Raw genomic sequence first — 26,157 nt, forward strand, 5'->3', positions numbered from 1 at the left:
TCACTTGTAGTGGTATAAAAAAAAAAAAAAAATTAAATTCTCCTAGCTTGTGTTTCGTGTTTGAGGACCGAGGTCCAGTCATTCATCTATGGAAGTGGTATATATGGTAACAATAGATGGCGCGCTAGCGATGCGAGATCTTCGTGGCGCCACCTAGTTGGATAATGTGGAGACAGCCACAATAGTGAAGAATAACAGCTTTCTGTTTTAATTCTATGTGATCACATTCTGTGGAATTTTATCCGAAAGAAGCGTTTTTATTATTATCATTATTCATTAATATCCATTCACTAAATGTCTTCGCCACTTCAGCTTGCAAAAAATAACGATAGGTAAGCGTGGTGCTTGTACTGCTCTCCTCCTCATACGATATTTTATGTAACAATAAAATGCTTTGCTTTGCTTACTGTTAGAAAGTAGGTATTACTTGTACTTCAAATTATGAATGACATGACAGTACAATGTCGTTTAGTTAAAGCCTAGCTCGTGCACGCGTCGTGCGCCCCACTTTCTGTGTAATTGTATGCGTCGCAGAATCAGCTGATTAATGGCGCGCTACCCATGTTGTGTGTTTTCCAATTAAAATTGCCTCTAACGAAATGCTGAGGTTTATATTTTTTCGCATTAAGCATAGGTTGGCCATGATTATCAAAATGAAAACGGGACACGAGTCATTCGAAGATTCTTATAAAAACCGACTTCTGTCGACCTCTCTGTTGTAGTGGTGAGGGCTGCGGTCCGCCAGCAATTCGGAAATTCGTAATTTCCAAATCTCTGATATGGACTCGAACTTAAGGCAAAGATGTGCCGCTCCTTTTGGTTTATGTCAACTCTAACTACTGGAAAAATGCACAGTTCCTATGGGACTTATCTAAAACGCATTTCTGTTATTCCGGAATACTCTGACAATAAATATCCAAACCATTGTACTTAACCGCTCTTTGCATTATATTAATAGACATAGTATATACTACGAGTATGTTATTATATGGCGCGAGTGGACGTCGCCATTTCAAGTCTTGAACCGCCCTACAACTTAGGCTAAAGACGAAATAACCGTGGTGTTGCCTTCGCCTTACAACAGGACCAAATCTGCTAACACAATAATCAATGTTCGATCAATGATCAAACTTACTAATAAACACAAAAAAGACGTTTATTAAGTAAATTACGTTGGTAAAATCTCTAGGCAAGCCTGCGTCTTGGGTTCACTTTTTAAAAGATATGTACAGTTTTTTTCGTAATTGATTGACAAGTGCAACCGCTGTCCTGACCGTGCGCCGGTGTGGTTCACGCACACGCGGGCTGTGTGCGATACGAAGGTGTCAGGCGGGCGTTGTTTGCCGCCGGCAAGTTGGGTGCGTGACGAGTCAGCAACTGCCTGGCAAAGGTGTTAGAGCCTCTGTAGACGCCGACAGCTACTCGCGCAATCCCTCATCAATTTAGAAGTAGGTGGGCTTTTTGGGACAGAGCTGTGCAATGATGTGTTCTGAAGGGCGTGGTGGTTCTAATCACATGCGTGAGACATGCACTTAACACGTAGGTACGCCTCAGGTTAGTGGTCACAAAGCGGCACTTTGCAGGGTGTCCCTCGCGTACCCTGCGTAGTGTTGCTCTGAAGATGGATTTTCACTTACCATCAGGTGGGCCATCTTCTTTGTCCGTGAATTATTAGTAAAAAAAGGTGTGTATTTGATATCATCCCGGGCCTCGATATTCTATTTGGTTATAAACACCCAAAAAAAAACTTACAAATTAACCTCCAGAAATCGTAACCGGGAGGTCTTCAATTGTGAGAATTATGTTGGACAGTCGTGTATATTATTATTTTTAACCGACTTACAAAAAAGGAGTAGTGCAGAGTAAATTTTTTTTGTTTGGTATGCTTCCCATGTGGTCACATTTACATCAAGTCGAGATCTGTTGAAGTGATCCTGGAGAAATTGAGGCAACTCTTCAAATATTATATGGAGACTTATAGCGATTTGAGAATTTTTTTAAATAACTTAAGCATTTGCTAACGCTAACCACCATTTGGTCCAGTAAAACTGATGATGGTGGCCACGGATGGCCACCGGAACTACACATTACACTGGTTGCGATCCAATTATTGTATATAGTAAGTAAGCTCTTTATGCTCGTCACGTTAAAGGAGCTGGGCTTCGGGAAAACCAATATTTTGTAGAAAGTTATAATTTGACATTCGGATATTATTACTTAGATATGATTGCAAATCTACCCACTAACATTGATTTTTTTTTTTTAGGAACTACTTGTACTTTCCTTTCTTCTATATAAAAAGGAATACGAAATATATTATGATCTATGCATAGAAACTTCTTACATAAAATATTTATTTCTTGCTTTTTAGTTGTACACAACGAAGTAGGTTTTTTTTGTCAAAAAAATCTTTAAAACTACTACTGGCTGTAATCATCAGTTAACAATGTCATGTGCTAAAGTAATAAGCTACTTATCTGGCTGCACTTTATTCCACTTTATGTTGTTTGTTTATCAGCGTATCGCTTACCGCCTGCTATGAACGAGCACTTAAAATGTCAACAAATATTGGCCGCTCTCGCGAGTTCTTAAGTCTTCGAAAGTATATTATCTTAGGAATGTTTGTAATTTTAAACTACTGTTAACCCTATTAATATTATAAATGTGAAAGCGCGGATGTAAGATGTTTGTTACTCTATCACGCCAAAACGGCTGAACGGATTTAGTGGAAATTTGGCATTTATGTAGCCTTTAATATGGAACATAGGCTACCTTTAATTCCGGTTCATTAAGTAGTTCCCGTGGGGAAATTGAAAATTGTTTACGAGCAAAGCCACGGGTAGACAGCTTTTAAATTTGGTATGCATATTACATATGCTATGGAAAAGGATATATGGATACTTTCTATACCGATCTCTCAACTAGTTACCGCGGTGAGATTAAAAATTGTTATATAAATTATGTCGTGTACAGGAGTACATTGAATTTGCGACTTTACCATATTAAATACGTTCTAGCTGAAACGCAAAATTGCAGCTATTTTTTTCTACCACTTTATTTTTCATTTCTTCTTGGACCCAAGTGAAGTGAAGTGCACCCAGACGCAGTCGAGGCCAGAAGCTAGTATTTTATGAATGAATGAATACACTTTTATTGTACACCAAAGAAAAAAAAAGTAGTTACCAAGATATAAATACATATCAAGAGAGTACAATTACAATTTATTTTATATTTATTAGTACTGAAGCTTTTTGTGGCAGAGCTCTTTGGGGAAGTACGGCCGCCGTGCTTCTTTCTGTCACAAAGCAGCATTGTAGAGTTCCCGTCTGAAGGGTGTGAATGCCGGTGTAATTACAGGCACTTGAGGTGATGATCGACATTGGCGGCGCTTTGTAGGCCGTGTTACTTACATGTCCTGTGAAGTGTTGCTCTGTTTATAGACGTCGGTTTCCCACGTACAGGGGCTTCATATTGGTCTGACAATTAATACTTACTATAAAAAAACCGGCCGAGTACACAGTGCGAGTAGGATTCGCGCACGACGCCAAATTTGATTCTGTTTATTAATATTTATTATTATAGTGGCAACAGAAATACATTTTCTGTGATCATTTCAACTGTCTTAATTATCACTGTTCATTAAGAAACACCTATTATGGAATGCCGCTAAGGAGGCAGTTAGGACCGTGCGGTTTTCACATGCCTTTAGACATACAGAACCATTTGTTGTAAACAAGTATCGCGTAGGACCCCTAAAAGCTAGAAATATAATTGGAAGCGAAAGCTGAGCACAATTATGTTTTAAAGTTAAAATTGTTTGAACCGTAGCTATTTAGTTAAGTTTGAGTGGAACTCTGTTTAACAGGATTACACAAAATAGCACAACGTTTTTTGAACGTTCACTTTCGCAAACAATGAGGTTTGCGTTATGCAAAGCGTGGCTTTATGTAATTTGAGATTTGAAGGATTTTGCATAAACTGTGTTGAAAAACATTTTGCATGAGTTATGAGGTTTTAGAAATGTAACTTGCATGAGTGGTCTAGAGTGTGTTAGCCTTTGGCACTCTCCTATCTCTCATTTAACTAACATCATCATCATCAACCTGTTAACGGCCTGCTGCCTCCTGCACGGGGCTCCTTTCAGAGTGAGAGGGGTTTAAGTCCACCGTAGTCGACCACGCTGGCCTAGTGTAGATCACAGATTAGTAGACTTCACATGCCTTTATGGACGTTATGGTGACATCTCAGGCATGCAAGTTTCCTCATGATGTTTTCCTTCACTGCTATAACAAACCAATAGCGCAACACAATATACTTGTGCTGCCATCTATCGGCCGCCTAGGTAAACTGTGTTCTAACAAGTGGCGGAGCTACCTCTGCTCCCGGAGACTTCGAGTCTCGATGCGCGATTCGATAGGTATAAATGACCCTTGGTCCTTAAATGACCTATATTCCTTTCCAGAAATATGAAAGTAGGGGAAGATGCTCACTTGCTAAGAAAAACTTATCGCCCTATCACCATATTCCTCTAATTTGCAAAGTTTTTTGACCATTTTTCTCGTGATGACTTGCTTCAACGGAGCCCTATTTTTCATTATTTAAATAACTACAAGGTGGTGGTTTCATTTTTATACCACAACGAGAGCACGGAAGGCCAAAAGCAATCCAGAGATCGCTGCCATATCTCTGGAAGAGGAAAATAATGCTTCCAATTTATCTTGGATAACGCTTTTGTAAGTCTGCAGCTCGGGATGGTTCTCGATGGAAAAAGTACCTTAAAGAAGAAAGAAGACATGGTGGTGGTAAGTGATAACGCAGTCTAAGATGGTAGCGGAATAACCTGTTAGGAAGTATGACAGTTATATTAACCTATACCGCCTATCGGTTTCTGCGCGACAAAGTACCGAACGCGTGCGCGTACTGACAAACACGTGCCATTTAACGTGTTTGTCAGTATTAAGTTTCAAGCCTGCCCTATTAAGATTTAAAACTCGTCCGGGAAGTGCTACCGCTATACTTACTTACTCTATCTTGTGGGTGATGAAAGTTGAGTCTGTCTGCTTTCAAGCAATTCGACTATTCGACGCGACTTCATTTCGCGCGTCCACGTATGTTTCAGTTTCTTGCAAAAACTGTTTCGGTATTTTTTTATTAAAAGAACAGCAGCTAGCCGTTAGCAGTTAAGCCAAACATATATAATGAAAAAAACAATATCTGTAGATTAGAGGTACATATTTGTTCCGTTTGCCGTGGCAACCCTGGGGCCATGGAGTCTAATTTAAAAAAAAATCTTCCGATAAATTACACCGCGGTTGATTGCCTCATCTGGTGACAGAAGACAAAGAAAGAATAGAACAGCCGGGCGGCTGTTCAGCGCGGAAATGCAGCCAGCAGTCTTAAACCCACCCGGGCATGACCTTTACAGTAATTAATCTACTTATAAGCTTTTTTGCAACCTTTTCAATAAAACATAATGATACATTTATAATACAAAATTTAAAAAATATTTAATTATATAATATGATCACAGAATTAAAAACATACAGAATCCTCATTCAGCTATTATTGCATGCAGCGCATTGTGTCCAAAAACAGAGAAGATGTCCCGAGCACGTCTTCTCTGTTATTGGTAACTTCAAACTTTTTCTCATCTAATGGTAAACGTTTAGAATATTAGAGGTAAAATAATTACTCTCAACTGCTAAATAAATGAAACGACTAATAAGGAGCGGTCTTTCATGCTTCAATATAAGTTGTGCACACGGATTCGGTAGACGGATAGTTTGGGCGCAGCCATTTTTAAAATTAAATATTTCCATGAATTTCTAAAACACAAGTAGAACATTGTATAGTAGGTAAAAGGAATTTAATTGGGAATGCTCAATATTAAAAAAAAACATTCACCGAATAAAAGCATCGCTCTATCAGGTATTTTTTGAATATTTTTAAATTTCATTTTCATTTTTGGAGTTCCTCATTTATTTTATTTTTAGTTACTATGTTACTATTACGTTATCATTTAAGATAAGAAGTTAGAGCTTGACTGCAATCTCACCTGGTGGCAGGTGATGATTCTATTAAACACATACCTCTAATCGGTTTTTACGCGTCATCTTAGAAATTATAGACTCCCAAATTTCCCCTGATGGTAATCGAACTCGGGACCTTTCTCGTATAAGACCCACCACGCACACCACTGGGAGGTCGTCAAATGTAATAAATGTTTGTTAGTGATGTTTTAAACAACACTTCAAAGTAATCAACTAAGTAGCTTCCCGCTACTTTAGAAATAATGCTGCGGGTATTTGATGCAGTTTTTTTTATAGATAGAGACTAGAGTTATTCAAGAATATAGTAGAAAAACTCTGATAATTCTAGAGGTTTCTAATGTAATGTCGTAAATAAACACATATTTTGCGCTGACATTGAAACCTACGAGATAGACCAAAATAATGTACTACAGTATGGTACAACTTATAGAGGTCTACAGAAAAGTCCGCGATTTCTTCTTCTTATTTTTTTACATTTCACAAAAAAAAAATGGGTTATTTACAAACACTATTTTTAAGTATGCAATATTATTTCTTATTCAGTTAATACACAGAAGATACGTTGTGCATTTTACGTGGATCTGAATTGTCCGTTACAGCATACCATTAAAATTAACATCTTAGAGAATATCAGAGATTTAAAAAGCGGTGGCAAGGCAGGTGGTCGTATCATTCAAACTCCCGCAAAATACTCGTGCGAAGCCGGGCGGGTCGCTAGTTTTTTTATAATTTGATATTGGCTACGTCGCCAAAAACCAAAAGTTTCGAAAACCTAATGATTATTTTCTGACAACGAATCCCTAAAAAGGAACTCTCAACATGCAATGAAAGATACAAAATAAACCGCTGAATTCATAACCCTCCTTTTGCCTCGTGGTCTACTGAACCCCAAACAAATGCGGGCGCATTTTCCCATCATGCGAGAACAATAAAACGCTGTCGTTATTGGTCGTTTAACCCAACTTGAACCCAGCTGTTGCGTCTGGCCACAAAGTTACGGACTACACAGCCTGAATAACTTTACCCATTTATGTTTTTTGCCCCACAGGGGTTATCATTTTAAGTGTTTTTTTAACCCTAGAGTAGTAAGAGTGTTGTCTAAACCTTGTCTTTATATCTGTTGTTTTACATAAAACAAAACCGAAATAATACTTTACAGGCTTAGAGGTACATAAAGAATTGTTTCTGAGACTTATTTGTGAAACCGATCAACCTAATAGTTTGGAGTAAACCACTGCCATAGTTTTTACTGAATTAGATCAGATACAGCCATTAACTCACATGCAAAATTAAAATCATGTGACCCCTGTCCCTTTATTAGGTACGCATCGCGTAGCGTACTTTGCGCGTGTCGGTCTTTTATCTTCAATAGGGTTGTCACAAGTAAAAACTTACAAAGTTTTGAATTCATTTGTATGGAAAAATAAATATACTTCTTTTGATTTACAATTTTTACGGCGTGATTCCTTATGAAATATACATAAGTATATTTGCATTCTTTAATATTATTTCGTGATTCTGTTGCACTTTGTATATATGTCAATCCGTGTCTTCCGGGTTCAATCTCCAGCACGAGCATAATTAAAAAGGAGCATAATTTTATAGAAATTTTTAACCCCCGTCGTAGCTTCAAAATTGAAAATTCCAAATTAATTCATTTCAAGCAGACCTAATATAAGCACTTTTGAAACGACAAGTACCTATGTCAGTATTTAGTGACTCTATCACCGGTTCGGAACGCAGATTCTACCGAGAAGAAGCTGGTTAGAAACTCAGCAGTTGCTCTTTTCCGACATCAACTATTAAAATAATAATATCAATGTAAATAGTTGATGTTGGAGAGTGGCATAGGCTACTTTTTATTCAAATAAAATGAAAGATTTCCACAGGATTTGCGTAAAAGCGTAATGAACCTGGACGAAGAACGTGGACAACATCTAGTAATAGTATGATAATAGAAAAATGGTAGTATCCGTTATATTTAGAGACTGCGCCAAGTAACTACCAATGTATGCTTTACGTACCCATGTAAATTCAATCTATGTTATACTTCGGATCCTTGAACAATTACAGCATGGTACAAACTTATGGGCATTCAGATTTCCTACCCCTCGAGTCACCGAGGTGCAGTGCGAGGCATCAATACTCGGAGGTAGCGGCTGCACGTCGCGCTGGCGGGCTGCCAAATCGCGAAGCCTCGGCCCGAGCGCTGCATAAAATGAATGCGAGGGAGGTTTCTTTGTTCTGCGAATAGAATACATTTCAGATTGCCTCTCGATCGTCGCAGATATAATGACTTTAGTACTGACGGTCCCGCCATGATCAAGATAAGAGTACCTAATTAGGTCGAACCTCCCTGGCGCAGTGTGAGTGCAAAGCGGTATAAGTGGGTGGTCCAGGGTTCGATCGCCGGGAGGGGAAACTTGGAAATTTATAATTTAAGAATTTTCTCTTCCTGGTCTGGGGGGGCTTCTACCGTAGTTAGCTACCACCTTACCGACAGAGACGTGACGCTTAGCGATTTCGTTGACCAGGCAACAATTAGGGATAATTGCCATCCCCCTAACAGGTGAGCTCGCTACCATTTTAGACTGCATCATCACTTACCAGCTGGTGGTATTGCCGTCAAAGGCTTTTAGAGGAATAAAAAAATCTAAACATGTACTAGAAGGCGACTTTGCACCGTTTATGTGTTGTTCCGAAGTAATACGGAAGTTTTGTATTTTCAGACAAAACAATAAATACGAATTATCTAAATCTCTCTAGAAACAAGTAAACAAACTACTAGACTACGCGCGCACACACAAATAAAAACACATCAACAATGAAATGATATGTTGTGACACTGGTCGATGGGTCACCTCTCGAACTCGAGGAATTCTTCAACGCTGATTTTCAGGGACCCAAGGTTATACGGACAGGCAGCGACATGGTTGAATTATTCATGCTTGTATACTCTTTGGGCAAGCTATCGACACTAACAAAGATAATACAAACACCACATCATTTTAACCTAATAAAATTACCAATATTTTTTATGTTTCAGATTTTTATATTATTCTTTTAAGCCTTTTTGATCCTTATGTAGCCATGAGGCCGCCAAAATGTAAACTCTATCTATTCTTGTTTTCTTTTATGTTTTTTTATTTCTATGGTGTCGTAAGAAATGTCGTAATATGTCTCGAAAATGTCGTAGCACCTACTTAGTAGGCACTGACACCTAGTACTTTTACATCCGCGCCATAGAAGCCACCTGCCGCTGGAAAACTGCCAAATCGTGGAAACCTTGGGCAGCGGCGTGCATACCAATGCATAGGGGACTCCTTTTGTTTTACTGCTACCAAGTGGGTACTTGCGGGAATACATTTTTAAGCTTTACCCGTAACCTGCGCTACATCGAAACGTCTAAAATTCTTAATTCATTTGTTTTAAGTACCTACTTCCATTATGCACTTGTAGAACATTAATGTCCGTTTTCACTAAACCTAGGCGTTGCCTAAATGGAATGCCTAATGATTTAGGCGATGTCTATAAAAAAGTTTCACCAACTCTTAGGTGATAACTATTGGTGAACGGTTGATAGGAATCTTCGTAGATTAGGTGTTACCAAACTAGGCCTCTTTGCCACTAGGCCACCACAACAAATGTGGTCCGACTAAGCCCAGAAACAAAAATAAACTCCCTCAAAGTTTTCTTATAAAGCAATAAGAAATCTTGTTACCAAAATTCATTGAGATAATATATAACCACTAGAAATACACACCCATTAACGCAACTCACCCGTCCAAGTTATAATATAAATCTAAAGCCAAAGTGGCTGCTAAAACACTTGGTATCATTAATAAGGTTAGGCGGTACTTCACGCCAGGTCAACGCCTCGCACTGTACCAGGCTCAAGTGTGAACAAGCATGGAGTACTGTAGTCACCTGTGGGGTGGCTCTGCCAAGTACCAGCTTAAAGCTTTGGATTCGGTGGATCGTCGCGCCAGGAGAATTATCATTTTTGTACCGGATATACTTCGGTGAGCGTGCTCAGGAACTTCACAATCTTGTTCCTCCTTCCCCGTTCTACCACTGAACAGCGAGACACCGTGAGCGGTATCATCCTTATGTGGTTGATATTCCATCAACACGCACGAAACGTTTTTTATCCATGTTTCTGATACGTGCCGCTAAGATGTGGAAGCTCCCGGCCACTGTGTTTCCTGCCACGTATAATTTGAGTACCTTCAAGGCTAGAGTGATTAGGATTTTACTAGGCAAGCGTGCTCCAACCAAGACTTCATCATTGCTTTCTAACGGGCATGATTGTCGTCAAGCGCTGGCCTATCGTTAATAAAATAAAACTACTACTTTTTAACGATGCAGTCATTGTAATCTTCGAGAGTCAAATACAACGCGATGCAATCCGACTACATTCGGTTCAACAGTCTCGTTATGAATCAAAATATTGTATCCACCTCTTTTACTCATAATACTGTCATAGGGACACCTTTAGGAAAATGCTCTTAATCATGCTAGGCCTGTCTTTAACAGACATGTGTCAATGAACTTCTATCTATTAATATATATTCTATCTTTTATTATATTATTATTATTAATCTTTGGAGAAAATTGCGAACTCTAGAGGTGTACTATCTCAGTGGTCATATGCGTAACACATTTGATTTTTCTGCGGTACAAATAAAATATAACATGTAATACCTATATAAGCCTGGAGGTAGTGAATGATTTGATTTCAGTATATACGCAAACACTATGTCAGAAGTGGGATACAGTTATGCACTTTTGAACCGTTTTACCATTTTTATTGTAAGTTACCAAAATATATGACACTTTCCGAAATATATTTTTAAATTTATTAATGTTATATTTTAGAGAATTTATCACTGTGGGAGAGTGGAGGGCGTAATAAACGGATCCACAAATTATTACCTTTATTTGTAGACTCATAGGCACTATGAGGATTATATTAAGTTTACTATGGGACCACGGGTAAACGTTTGTTCTATGAGAACCAAAGAAAAACCGGTGTAAAACACTGAGATAACAGTTCACTAGCGCTTGGACTAACATCTCCCGTTCAGACCCAATCCCTGATTTAGCATCGTAAATTATTTTCCTTAACGCTTACCGCCCGACCTTTCAGCCTCAAAGTGTTCATAAGAGACAACGATAAGACTTTTGTACGCATGAGAAAAGGCTGGATGCGTTCGTTATTACAAGAGTAGAAGAGTCAATATGAAAACCAAAGTCTTAATTGATTTATTTCAATATTATATCATCATCATCAAAGCTGAGTAGCACTGGTTGGGCTCCATCGAAGGCGGTCAGAAGTAGCTTTCTTCCAACTCCGCTCTCACAACTTTCATGTTCCTCTCTACGTGATCACTCCACCAGAATCTAGGTCGCGCCCCCAGTTCGCCCTCCATCAACTTCTTGGAAGCTCTGGTACCGTCATCGCGCTGTCCATGTCTGGTCTTTTACATTCTTAACAATTCGAATTTGTTTTGAAGACATAACTCTTCAAAATGTTCGTGCACATACCGAAAATTATATATTCAATATTATAAGCACTTTGGAAATATCAGCTCCGTCTGTTTTTACACCACGCAGATTCTACCGAGAAGAAGCCGGCACGAAACCCATTTCAACAATTACAAGAAATTAAAGAATGTTAAATTGGATCCTGCTGTTACCAGGCATCCTTATGATATAGAGATTGTTCACTAATTGTATCGATATATTATACCAGTGCGGCGATAGCCTAGTACGTGTAAAGGCTTCAGTTGTCCTTTCGTGGAGACAGAGTTCGAGCCCCGGCACGCACCACTGACTTTTTTTTTTAATCTATTGCCTGAATTGGAAATTGAATCCGAGACCTATCTTTTATAAGCAAAAGAACTAACAAAGGCATCGGTAAGTCATACTACGCCCCACGACTGGCCTTTCAATACGCTGCTGCAATACGCTACTGATAAAAACCGGGACCGTGCGCTCTCCGAGGATCGAAGGAAGAACACCACCAGTTTCAATTGGGTATATCTGTAACAACTCAGCCTGACCCGGGAATCGAAATTACGGGTTGCAATCCGGGAGTGCCGACAAAAGTGAAACTTATTTTGGCGCGCTACACATTTTTTATATGGGTACTAGGGTAACTGAGTTATTGAGGTATGAATTGTATTTTTTTAATTATGAGAAACTTTAAAATACATTTAATATTATTTTATGAATCATCGTTAACAATTACGACAACTCTTGTATCATCATTACCATTAAAATTGTTAAAATCTAAAATGAAAACTATAGGTTCATGGCACATGAAATAGGAAATAAACAATTTTGATTCTAAGTTATTTAAATATTTCGTGAATACCGCATAAACCGTACTTGTATATCTCGTAGTACTAGCACTGCGTTGATTGGACATAGTCAAATCGAATTATTTGTTCAAAATTTCAAATAGCTTTGTCGCGAGTCCAGAGAACTTATCTCATCTTAAAATATGCGTACCGCGCTAAGAGTAGTTTTCACTTTAAAAGCAAATTTTTCCCAACACCTATTACGTATAAGGTGACGGCGACGTAATGGAAAATGCACATTTTAACGCTCCTTATAACCTTTACCTTGTTCTCGAGGAGATCTGGAAGTGACGGCAGAAATTAATGTACCTATTAATTTACACAACAAAAACATAATTCACTGCTCCACTACGAAAAAAACACACCTTTCGCGTTTCGGCCTTACAGGGGCAGCTCCCCTGAATATTGGGTATACATATGTTTATTATATTTTGCACTCCAAGATGATGTAGAAGTCTCGCTAACGACTAAGACACAATGAGGTATCTTCACATCGTATGAGTCTCTCACAAGACTGAAGTATATCGGAAATACATACATATTTCTATCAAAATACCCATAATGGCATGAATATTGGAATGTGAATTGAATACATCACAACTTATTTATTGTAAACTATTCATCACATTCATATCTGGCACTTACCACCATCTCACACTTCCTTTAGAACGAAGTTAGAACAACACACAACAGTACACAGTAGTTATGTTGTATCTTTCGGATTTTTCTGAAAGCATAAGCAGGTTCTTAGTACAAGTAGATAATATCTTATAACACTCGCGTGCACTTCATTCATGCACAAAAGCACTACCTACCCTTATTTTTGTATATAAATAGTATTTAGGTGGCCGCGGCATGGCCCCCGGTATATCAACGAAGTATAACCCATAACAATGCGTATTGGGTACTTATGGCGGGCAAGGAATGAGCCTTGCGTGTCTTATTATCCCCCTTCCCTCGGTCACTACAAATCATGTTTTCCTACTCACGTCTGACGGAATTATTATTTGGCGTATAACAAAAACGGATTCGAATATGCATTAGGGTTCTGTATTCAAGCAATACAGTAAAAGCAGAAATGGCCCAGTGGTCCCAGCACGCACCGCTAACTTTAGTAAGTTTGTGTTTTTTATATAATTACAATATCAGTGAAGAAAAAAATCGCGAGGAAACCAGGAAACCTGCATGCCCGAAGGTTCTCCATAATGTTCTCAAAGGCGTAAGTTCACCAATTTGTTTTTGCGGTCGCGTTTTAAATTTTTTTTAGTAATAATTGACGCACAAAGCCACCTGCTGTTAAGTGAAAAACTAACTTTAAACAGAGCACTATTTTATAGGGCATGCGTTAAGTGTTAAGCCTCATTTGCCTGTAAGCTTATAGAAGAGTCGTGTAATTTATTGCTATTGCTTTTTATTGACAATGTGGGATAGTGATAACAAAAAGAAAACCCGGCTAAGTTTGATGTGGACTTCTTCTTAGGCCGGGGCGCGTTTGGAACCCTTGTAGCTTTAGTTTGAAGTATGCGTACATAGTTGTAGTCATCGCCATCATCTCATTACTATGTACCTACATATTTTTATATAATGGACCTACGCATCAAAAGTGTCTTTCATTATAAAAATTATATATCAGAAATATTTAACATTAACTGGACAAAGTATATTTGTAATTACACCGGTCACCACGCTCTTCAGATCGGAACAGTGTGTGTTTGTGTGTGTTGTGAAATAAGCATGACGGTAATACACACCCGGACGAGCTCTGTCGTAAAAAGCTCCACTACCTACTAAAAATACCTATGTTAATATGAATGCCAAAAAATATGTATTTGAACACTCGTCCATGTTAAATCGTCCAACTAGGCTAAAAGCTAGAATAGCTTCTTAATAGAATGGTTGTTACTTACGGACAGACAAATAGTTCTTATAGCCAAACTATAAGGACTACTCATCTCAACGGAACCCTACAAAAGACATTTGTGACCCCAGGCCCTTAGAGAGCGTCCCCAAGTACAATGTAGCGGAAAAATTGCCCCACCGTGTAGCTCTGACGAGATTGCTGCTGAGGTCACATGGACATGTCAGCGTTTTCACATCAACGATATTTTCAAAGAAAATAATAATATTATGAGCCGACCGATGATTTTACATTACGATGATTTCTTGAACATTGATAAAAAAATCTTATTACATCCATAAATAATACCCTTATAACATCGCATTGGCTCATTATGTACTTTAATGCCAGTCAATTGTATTATTAATTATTCGGCGCTTCCATACAATAACCCAGTAATGCAGATAGGAAATATTTTTTATGTTTAATTTAGCATCTGTGAGTACATGTACCTATATCATTTTTTTCACAATTGTTTTACTTTAATTTTTTATATAACCTTCTGTCATTTTTATTACACGGAACTAAGAAAATTATTTTTTAGACAAAAATAGGGCTATAGGATATTACGATTAAATGTTTTCAATGAATTTTTTGGTTACAGCGATTTCGGTAATGGATTGTAAAAGTATTCATCATATGAGGTAATTAATAATGCTGATATTGACACTATATTCGTGCTACAGAAGAGGAGTTTGTGTAATATAAAAAATGGGACTAAGACCGAACCGTCGAACGAAAGAACCGTCTTTACAGATAGAATTCAAAATAACCTTAAAAGAATAAGAGCATAAATTCGGTTTATAAAACAAATTACAAACTTTATTATTATTATTATTATATTATAAACCTTTTGTAAAAATCCTTTCATTTGACATAAATGTTGTGGTTATAATGATTTGTTAATAAAAATAACACCAAAAAATACTAAATAATTTTTCCTGTAAAATTTGATTTTTGCGATTAGGTACTTGACTATTGCATGGGGGCGTGGAATTTATGTTTATAAATCAACACGTATCGGTGTGTACGAGAAGTTAATCCAATTGCATTTGTGAGTCACTGCAAGTTATACTTACGAAGCTGTTATAGCCTACTGGGTACAACATCGGCTTTCCTTTCGTGGAGACCGTGTTCGAGCTCTGGCCACCAACCAACAAGTGACTTTTCAGAGGCTTAAAATTTCGAAGCACAACGAGCGACGTAAGAAGGTGGATACCCACACCCACATTTTCTATTAAAGTTAATAATAGTTGCATATTTTTTTGCCATAGGAAAGTAGTTGTAGCGTAGCACATAGTATTCAAGCTAGAATTATTCAAAAAAATATATACTTTTCACTAGGTTCACTTTTCACGCACTAACCTAATTGGCATAAAATTTATTTCAGAAATCGGTTTTTTTTATTAAACAATCTTGTGAATATCAAGTTAAAGAGCTATTTTCTGCTATTTCAAATTTGGCAGGTGTTTGAAATCAAACATTGCTATTTTACTACCAAGCATTAAGCAACCCGCGCCTAAATAAATTTATGTAAATTTTCAGTTAAATGCCTATATAATAATAAATCTAGACAACCTATCATGGTTCTGGCTTTCTGAATTATTTATCTCAAAAAAAGAAGATAAAAGTAGGTAATTAATTATATAAATTCTTAATAGCTATTCTAGATATTACTGCATTCAAGCGATGCAAATTTTTATGAAGCATATTATTACCATAAAACTGTTCATAGTTTCATTGGAAGTGAATAAAAAGGTACCTACCTTAGCCCTTCGCTGCAATCTCACTTAACGGCAAATTATGATGCAATATAACTTTATAAGATGTTAGCCGGCTAAACTGTTAGGATAGTGCAGTTGTAATAAATCTCACTATCGGTCACCACGCTCAAAAAGTGAAACTTGAATTGATATTAAAGGAAAAAAAAATACTGCAAAAAAAAAATACAATGGCATAAGTTGATAAAAAATGCTATGCAATAGCTTTACCGCGGCAGTCCCCGAGTGAAACATTTTTTTTCTGTGTTAAACTCCTTTTGTCAATCCATAAGTTGATAAATTATTAGTTTTTTTTTTTTTATAAATATAAATAAATATACTACGACAATACACACATCGCCATCTAGCCCCAAAGTAAGCGTAGCTTGTGTTATGGGTACTGAGATAGCTGATGAATATTTTAAAGTTTGGCGTCGTAATGTAAATTATGAAAGTTGAAAAGCAATTAAATTATATTCAGATATTTTAGATGCTTTCGGCATTCAACATACTCACTAATTGTAGTACTTAATTTGCTTTTATACTCATTCATTTCCGCTCCTAGTCTATGGTAGTAAGTGAAATAAATGTAGACCTAGCCTTATGTCCTCACGTCATAACCTAATTATTATTCTGTGGTTCATTACGCACCACTACGTGCGACCATAGATAACGTGTTTTGACAAAAGTTTTAGACTGTGATAAAAATGACGAGCCCACAATTTAATTAGAAAATTAAAAATCTAGTGATTTACCAAATATGACTGTGTGGCGAAAACTCGAAAATGAGGACTGCTACGCCGTTGGTAAGGACCTGTTATTTTTACTTTTTTAAGTCCCGAGAAAAAGTTAAAAAACAGATCTACAAAGTTCGATAGTATCCCTCCCGCTGAGAAAGATAAATATAAACATTGTCTCACTTTTTTGAATTCTGGATGTAAGGTTTGGAGCCGACAAAATTGATTTTACTACATTATACATTATTTTATGAAACAAATGAGCAAGTTTTACTCTTGCCCCTCCCAAAACATTGGGCATTCATAATTTATTTGATGTCAAGTTTATTTCGTGACGTCGTGCTGTGATTATTTTTTTATCAGTTAGTAATAACTGAATGCTAATTAATTAATAATGCATTGTGATTTTAGTTAAGTAAGCATAAATAATTCATTGCAGATGAGAAATACATACTTGCATTCAGTAAGAAGTATTAACTATAGATTTTACACAGTCCTGAATAAGTTAGTTCTGCAAATATTTTGGGATAGGAACACCACAGGATAGTAACTATCCATACATATAACAAATCTTATTAAAATTAATTAATTGAAGTGGTGATAGTGCAGTGGGTAGAAGCTCGTCTCCGCTTTCGGGGGGGCAAGTTCGAATTCCATCACACACCTCTAAATTTTCTTAGTTATATGCGTTTTAAGCAATTAATAATATTACTTGCTTCAATGATGAAAGAAAACATTGTGAGGAAACTTGCATGCCTGAGAGTTCTACACAATGTTCAAAAAGGTATATGGAACCACCAATCCACACTGAGCGAGCATGGTGGACTACAGCCTTAACCCCATTCTCATTGTGGGAGGAGACCCAAGCCCTTTAGTGGGCCGGTAATGGTCCAATATAATTAATAAAAATTTGTTGTCACTGGAAATATCATTCTGTAGTTTGGGCCATGCTATTCTATTCTATAAGTGTTTTCCTGTTATGAACACTTCAGAACTCAGAAACTCAGATCTCATATCTCATTTATCACAAACTAGTAGTCCCCACATTATGTCAGTGTATAATAATATCTTCTGTTAAATAATTTAATTTGTATATTTAATAAATTGAATTTTAAATTTGAATTTGAATTATTCCATACAAAATCTAATTGTACAAACACATTGTTTAATTGTTGTCATATATGAATTTTCAAAATCCTGTCTTAAAAGCCTCTCCACACTATAGGAATAAAACATATCATATTTTTAGAATAGAATATTTATTTCATTAACATGAAAACTAACACAATCTTTTTAACAAAACAATCATTTTGACCAAAGCAATTGATACATTGGAAACATTGTTTTTTAATGAATATACAATCTACAGCTAACCAGTACTTGCTTAATGTTTACAATAGATTAATTTGCTTGACCTCATCTTAACCACACCAATGTGCCTGGTCTTTTTGTATTAGTTAATTTCTACCACACACTTCAAGTTGTGGAACAATCTTAACATCTAAAGTATTCTCTCAAAACTAAGATTTGGGGCTATTTTAGGGCTAAATAAAGAAATTCCTTACATTTCAATATCTGTAAAGACCACCATTGCTGGGTCTGGGACACATCTTCGAGTGATAAGAGAGAGAGAAATATAGCACTCAGTTCCACCATGCTTCTCTAAAGTTGATTGGTGACCTAGTATTCAAAATAGCTATATTATATAATGCAGAGTTGTGCTCTCAAGCACCAAAAGTCAATGTATTATTGTTTAATGTAAACATGGGTATAGTAGAGAAAGTTGGAACTGTTTATCGTTTGACTCATGCATTTTATAAATACTCTCACATACCTTATACAGAAACCCAACAAATGGACTCAATATATATATAATGGCTTTTAAGACTCAATTTATAAGTGAAGTTTTCACTTCACTTATAAATTGGGTACCTAAGCTGAAAATGGAATTCACTTTTATTGTTTTCCTTCATTAAAATGTAATGGGATAATAAGTTTTCTTTGTGCACTGAACTTATAGCTTAATTTCCTATAATTCACTGGAATCACTGGAAGAGATTATCATATCAGGCTACCAGAGGAAAAGTTTTTACCTCCTTAACTTTATTACGACAGATTTAACACTTAAATTAGAGGCATTTTATCTTAAAAGTATTGGTTATTTTTACAGTTTCCCTTATTATCTAAGGGAAGGGCTACATGCACTGAGTATGCACCAGTAACATAGCATATTCAGGAGATGTTGACAAATCTCAATAAAAATAGCAAAAGTTAGTATAAATAAAGATATTAGATACCATCATCCTGTAACCATAATATATTATACACAATACACAAAAGTGAAAAAAACATTATCCAACTAAACAGTATGCAAACGATGATCCATTTAAAATCAGTGAACTGTTGACACACAGGGCTGCCTACTTTCCCTTATATATATAATCACTTACTTTATCCATTCTTATAATGTTTACAGTTAAATCATAAAAACTAAATCTGTTCAAAGATTATCAACAACATATTTCTTACTTTCTTATTTCTTTATTTATCACCATGTTACAGGCAATTAATACTTAGTGATGAAGTTAAACCAATTCATACCCAAGCATTTTAATCTTTAAATTCAATGTCCTAACTGATGATCAGGGCACCGCCTAAACCAAACAGGAACTTTGACAGTAGGTTCCTTTTATTAATTATGCACTAAGAAAGGGATTTTTGAAAATCAACCCCTAAGGGGAACCCCCTTAATGGCGCTTTAAAGTTTGTATGAAAGTCTGCCATTCTTCAAGTTTTAGTTTAAGTGGTTTCTTACCTAGAATGGATATTTTGAAATTCCACCCATAATAAAAGTGTCCATTCTGTATTTAATATATTAATCAGGGAAGCTTAAATGTCGATAGAGAAAACAACAGGATTTAAATGCAATTTACTTTACTATAGCTAATATTCTATACTAGGGTAAACATTTAAGCAATTTTTATCCCAAAAAACAATAGGGTTCCCATGGGATAAGGGATGAAAGACAATTTTACACAATAACTGTCTGCCCCAATACGGTAAAGATCTGTTGAATATCATTGGACATAGAGAACAGAACTCCTCGGCAGATAGATTATAAGGGTGTGACCGCTAACACCCCATATAAAATGGTAGGAATTTTCTAGGCTTACCTTCTGCATATGTGTCAACTCAGATTTTGATTGACTCTTTAACTTAATGATGACTATAAAAGACAAATCCATGTATGCTAAATTCTCCTTCAAACCTCTAAATTTGGACACCATCTATTTATGTTGTTTGACTAGCGTAATGTACTTTGTTGGCGCTGCTCTTAATTAAAATCATCATCATCATCCTCAACGTATTACCGGCCCACTACAGGGCATAGGTCTCCTTCCACGAATGAGATTTATGCCCGTTTTCACTAACGACGAACGAGGCAATGCATAATTAGGTAACGCCTACGTAATCTAAGGAAATTCCTATGCAAACATCAACCGTTTACCAATAGTTATCACCTAAGAGTTGATGAAACTTTTTTTTCTATAGACACCGCCTGAATCGAATCCCTTAAGATTATATACTAGGTTTAGTAAAAACGGACCACCACTCTGGTAGCCACACGCCTTGAACATTATGGAGAACTCTCACACATACAGGTTTCCTCACCATGTTTTCCTTCACCGTTAAAGCAAAGTAATATTAAAAACGCACATAACTCTTGCTCTACTTGTTGTTCTCTCTTGCTGTATGTTTATATCTCTCTAACTACTTTTGGCGTACAATAAAAGTGTACCTGTTCATTCATAACTCCGAAAAGATAAGAGGTGCGTGCCGGGGTGGGGAACTCGGTCTCCCGAAAGAAGCCGAAGCTTTACCCACTAGGCTATCTAGGTCTGAGGAAGATAATCCTCAATAATTGTGAGTGCCAACCCTGCTTGAACATGAGATAATAAGTACGCGCTGGGTAGTTACATGCTTGCAGTAATTATAAAGTTTCACGGCTCATTAGGTGCATGGAACACCTACAATTGTCTAATTTGTGGTTTTACCCGACTACTAATGTGTTAATTACGAATTATGATTTAAACGCGCTTTAATTACATATTTACATTCGACTCTTCCGTTATAACTTCTATCGATGATTTTATATTGGAACCTATTTAATTGAGGGTAAAAATGAAAACCATATGTCTGAGAGCGTCCGGTATTTCACAGCAGATTATTTACTGACTTGAGTCAACACCCAGCACAATTGACTAATCCTTGGTTTTTATTATAAGTTAATATCCGTATTATCGGCGTTTTCGGTTTTTATAAATCCGGCGAGAACAGTATTTTTTTTGTGGGCTCAGACTTAGACCAGGCCGCGTTTGGAACCCTCCTAGCTTTAGTTTTAAGTTAACGAATGCAGTTATCACCATCACCTAACATTAGTAGTTAATAGAATATTTTTGAATTTGAGTTAAATTGGATCAGTTGGTTGGTGGTTGGTCTTTCACGCAAATACCAACCGTATTTGCGTGAAAGAGTAACAAACATTCATCCTTCCATATATGTAGGATAGAATAGGAAGTAGGTTACGATTGGTAGAATTTGTATGTAGCGTTTCTCAATAAACCTATACAAACTTATGTACGTACTACAGGTACATCTACCAATATCGCTCTGCATTCTACTTTCGCATACACAGGGCCCTCATTTTGTGAATTCAGAGGAAACCAAAGAGGGGCACTTGGGATGCAATTTAACACCACCATGCGGGCTAGTGTTTAATTTAGTATTCAGTTAGGTCTTAAAATCGTAAATATCCTGACTAATATCATAAATGCGAAAGTGTGTTTGTTTTTGATGTTCCTTCATCCCCTTACTAAGCAACCAATAAGACGGCCGATTGGCGCAGTGCGCAGCGACCGTGCTTTCTGAGTAGCTGTAGGTTCGATTCCCACAACTGGAAAACGTTTGTGTGATGAACATGAATGATTTTCAGTATCTGGGTGTTTATTTGTATATTATAAGTATTTATGTATATTATTCATAAAAATATTCATCAGTTATCTTAGTACCCATAACACAAGCTACGCTTACATTAGGGCTAGATTGCAATGTGTGTATTGTCGTAGTATATTTATTTATTATAAAAAAAAAATATATGTATATGTATATTATTATTATAATTAATAAACTTGATTTGTAGCATAGAGTTAGTTGAAAGGACGTAGAGTAATTAATATAGGCTTCTTTTTATCTCGGGAAAATAGACGATCTACCTATAAACCATATCAGTTCAAATATTGGATGGAAGCGGGAGTTACTTTACAATGACATGAATGTTACTTAACAATTATTCATTGTAAAGTCAACTTCTCCTAAGGATGCTCCGGTTTCGGAGCGAAACGTGCGTAGAGTGTACATTGCCGAGGATCTGTTTGGTGTGGAGTATAAGGATTGAAGTAATTATAAATTACACCATACAGATTCTGCTGCTGTACGCGGAGTATAGCAAAATAAGCTTAATTTTCATAACATATCAGTTCGTCATATCATAACATTTCATATTTAATAGTAGTTGAGCTTTTTGTGACAAAGCTGCACCGGGAAATACTTCCACAATGCTTATTTTTACCGCTAAGCAGCTTTTGACGTGACAACGTCTTATAATTCGATGGAGCCGGCTGCACGCACGAAAAAACATGAGTATGCGGCGTTACCTCGCTCTGAGGCGTTCCATTCAAGGCTTGAAGTGCAAGCGAGAGCGCGGAACGAGCGACAAAGAGGCACAGTCGGCCTCCGCGTTCGACATCTGTCTCTCTCCTACTTGAGTGAGAGATGCGTCCGCGTGAACAGCTTCTAAACAATAATACATTTACATGTTTTCGGCAAGGATGAAGTGCAGTGAAAAGTGAATGTGGTGTCAATTGTTTATAGCAACGATAATATCTATCAAACAAATAAAATTAAAAATTTCTTTTGAAAAATGCAACCATTCCATCAGTATTTTCTTACGACACGCACGTTCAACTATCGTCAGTAAGCCGACTTTACAGACAACCAATTTTTTTACAATGCGGTGTCCCGGTCTGAGGAGCGTAGTTGCCTTAATACATGCACATGAGGCTTGTTCTTCTTTCCCTGGGCTTGTCTCCGTACTCGGTCGGTGGAACCTTCCGTTGTACGTAGTGGTACGGCTTCCACTGGTACGGCTCCCCGCTGGGTCACTCCAGCAAGCCGAGCTCACTCCAGTAGCTTAGCAGGCCGCCCAGGTCGCCAAGTGCTTCAGGGAGTGATGGGCGCCAAGGTATGCTGCGCGTTGCTCTGCTACGGGAGCGGGTGTCGGGTGTTTTTATCTGCCTCCATGCATGTTCTGCACAGAGGACTTTCGGTTATACCTAAAATTAAAAGGTGTTTTTTTAGTTGGCAATGCCCTGTTATCATGCTTACTACCGTCCTTAGTTTGTTCCGACTTAGTTTTAGTAGTTTGGTTGTAAGTCGTGTGTTAAGGTCTGGAAACGCCTCCTTTGTTCGTTTACACTCATTTTCGTTAATCCATAGCTCTGAGTGTGAGAATTGCGTCTGTTTATGTAGCCATGTTTTATATTCACTGAAAGGTATTGGTATGATCGGTTCCGGTCCTAACACTTTCAGTGATGTGGCCAGCCGCGCTAGTTCGTCGGCTGCTTCATTTCCCATGTTTCCGTTATGACCTCGTATCCATCTCAGAGTTACTCTGTTTGATTGTGTTAGCGTTTGTAAAGCATTGTGGCAGTCTTGTAAGATTTTGGATGAGGTCGTGTATTTTGCTAGAGCTTTCAGTACTGCCTGGCTATCGCAGTTTATGTTGATGTTGAAGCCTGATACCTTCCTGTTCAACATAGCTGTGGGCGCTGTTGTGATGCCCACGCACTCCGCTTGAAAGACAAAGTTATTCCTCCTGTTTATGTTAAGCTCCGGGCAGTACACTCCTGCGCCTGATGCACATGAGGCTATAGACACCTACGCCAAAGGTGGATGGACACAGAGCGCCAAAAGGTGCGGTGCACTGCGAATTGTTTCTCTGTTCAAAGGTGATGGATTTTGTACTTAACATCAAATAGGCCACATGCTTGGTCCGTCAAATATTAATATAAAGAAATAGTCGTCTGAACACTCCAGACTCAAAATCAAAAGAATAAGAAATATTTGACTTTGACTTTGATCAATCCACGCCACGTGTCATTGTCACTTCACGCCGTGTACTGATAGTAAATAAGGGTCACAGCTATGTTTTAATCACTCACACATTACACACGTCGCGGCCCTGCAGTTATTTCCTGTTACATTTCCTTATTAGAATTAATAATAGACACCTTTTCTATATCAATAAAGCAAATAAGTACTACCTCGTTGGCCGCGCGCCGTGAGTATGTTTGACAGATCACTGGGCTTTGGGGTTGATCCCCAGGTCCGTTCGGGCCAAAAAGTTTGTTTTTCATCCCATCGTCATTATCACCATCAGTCTATCTATGTGTAAATATGCCTACGCTTTCACAAGAGAGAATTTTAGAGCGTAGGCACATCGTACTGCTCTAAAGCCGATTGGTGGGCTTTACGATTATTATCACGTTTAAGGTTTACTTACCGTTTGATCACAAATAATATAGCTATCTGAGAACCAATGAATGGAAATTACACTTTTAGGGTCTTATTAAGAAGCGGGGAATAACTTCGGAAGGCAACCCGTTTTGCCACACTTCATCTGCCATCAAATATCAAAGCGTGGCCCTTGGTACACCAAAAGAACAGAAAACAAGCGAAAAACAAAACACAACACTGCGTAAACAATTTTGCGGTTGTATCGCTACATAGCGACCTATATTTGTGTTTAGCTGCGTGAATCACGGGCAGCAGCTAAATGGTGCAAGCAGCGTTTTGCACATACCAGCCCTACAGTTTGAAAGTATCCCACAAAATGTGCTTATAATGTTGTTGTAACAGCCATTCGGCTGTTTACGTTAAAGTAAGGTATGGAACACCGAGATCCCAAGCACACACACTATGTTTATTTATGTACAATATCCGGTAGCGGGTTATCCAAATTCGAAATCTAAACAGATAAAGTTGATAACGCGACAACAGTTTGAGCTGCGCTGATAAGGCATAAAGATAACGCTCACTGATCGGTGCATCTACTGATAGTCTGATCGCTTACAAACATTTTTTTTATCTAGGGAAGTTAGCGCTTGAATGCAATTTTTTTAAATTCTCGATAGTCTTTATCACACGATGCAATCTGACATTGACGGCGGCAAAAATAAGCATGGCGGATGTCGATACTTCCTCGAACGAGGGAGAGGGAGTAGGAGCTCTAGTACTACTACTATTCCTATAATCCTTATCAATTTGAACAATAGCTTTAATATTTTTGTTTTAACTAACTTTTGGTTCGTTTGTTTGACCAGCCGACGCATCGCATCCGCCTCGGATAAAATATTGGCAGCATAACTCACAGAGCTCTTTCGGGGAAGTAGTGTCTGGAGACACTACTTCCTGGCAATGCTGTGTGGTTGCCGGTGTAATGACAGGCATCTGAGGGTTAAACCCTACGCTTCAGGTTGATGGACCCAGGGCGACAATAATTGGTAGGATGTGTTTCTTGCATGCCCTGCGAAGTGTTGTTTTACTTAAAGGCAATTGTTTTCCAATTTCCGTCGGGTAGGCCATCTACTTCGCCGGTTATTACTATTAAAAAAGTAGCAGCCCGGTTAGAAAATTTCAATATTAATAAAAATTTCAATTTATTCAGCACAATACATAATGTTACATTTATAATACAATATTCAAAATTAATTTAATTCTATAATGTAACGTTTGTTTGGGTGCGGCCATTTTTTTTAATTAAATAATTTTATGAATTTCAAAACATAAGTAAGACATCGTATAGTAGGAAAACCGATCTTATGGAGGGATGCCCAAAATCTATATTCTTCACCCCCCGTTTCATTGAGCATATTAAGCCGTATTTTCCACTCATAAGCACACGTAAATAGCCCCCTGCTGGACTAAAGGCCACTCCTAACGGGAGTAGCACAGAGGACGCTGCTGCCCTCCGCTATATTCCGTTAGTTGCCTCGTACGACGCCCGCGAGAAGAAAAGGGGTGGTGAGAGGGGAGGCCGGGGTCCAGCGACATGATATACCTGGTTTAGGATGATTATGATTAAATTGAAAGACCCATAATTGGCTGCGTGTTTTGGAGTCGAGCGCTGTGAACCCCACACGCTTCCCCGCTCCCAATGAGCGAGCAGACAGCCGCCATTAGCGGTCTCGTTTTGACAACGCATAATTGGACTTCCTCAGGTGGGGCGAC

The 26,157-nt window shown here is 37.7% G+C and overlaps 1 protein-coding gene across 1 annotated transcript in view; it reads left to right on the forward strand.

Annotated features, from left to right (window-relative positions):
• Positions 1–16,738: 16,738 nt before the first annotated feature.
• Positions 16,739–26,157, forward strand: part of LOC120634370 (dedicator of cytokinesis protein 1) — a 61,041-nt gene continuing 51,622 nt past the window's right edge. The window contains exon 1 of the mRNA XM_039904886.1: positions 16,739–16,878. Within this exon, the coding sequence (XP_039760820.1) occupies positions 16,833–16,878 (46 nt within the window). The 5' untranslated portion in view covers positions 16,739–16,832. The remainder of the gene's footprint in view (positions 16,879–26,157) is intronic.

This window comes from Pararge aegeria, chromosome 23, assembly GCF_905163445.1.
Source record: "Pararge aegeria chromosome 23, ilParAegt1.1, whole genome shotgun sequence".
Classification (NCBI taxonomy): domain Eukaryota; kingdom Metazoa; phylum Arthropoda; class Insecta; order Lepidoptera; family Nymphalidae; genus Pararge; species Pararge aegeria.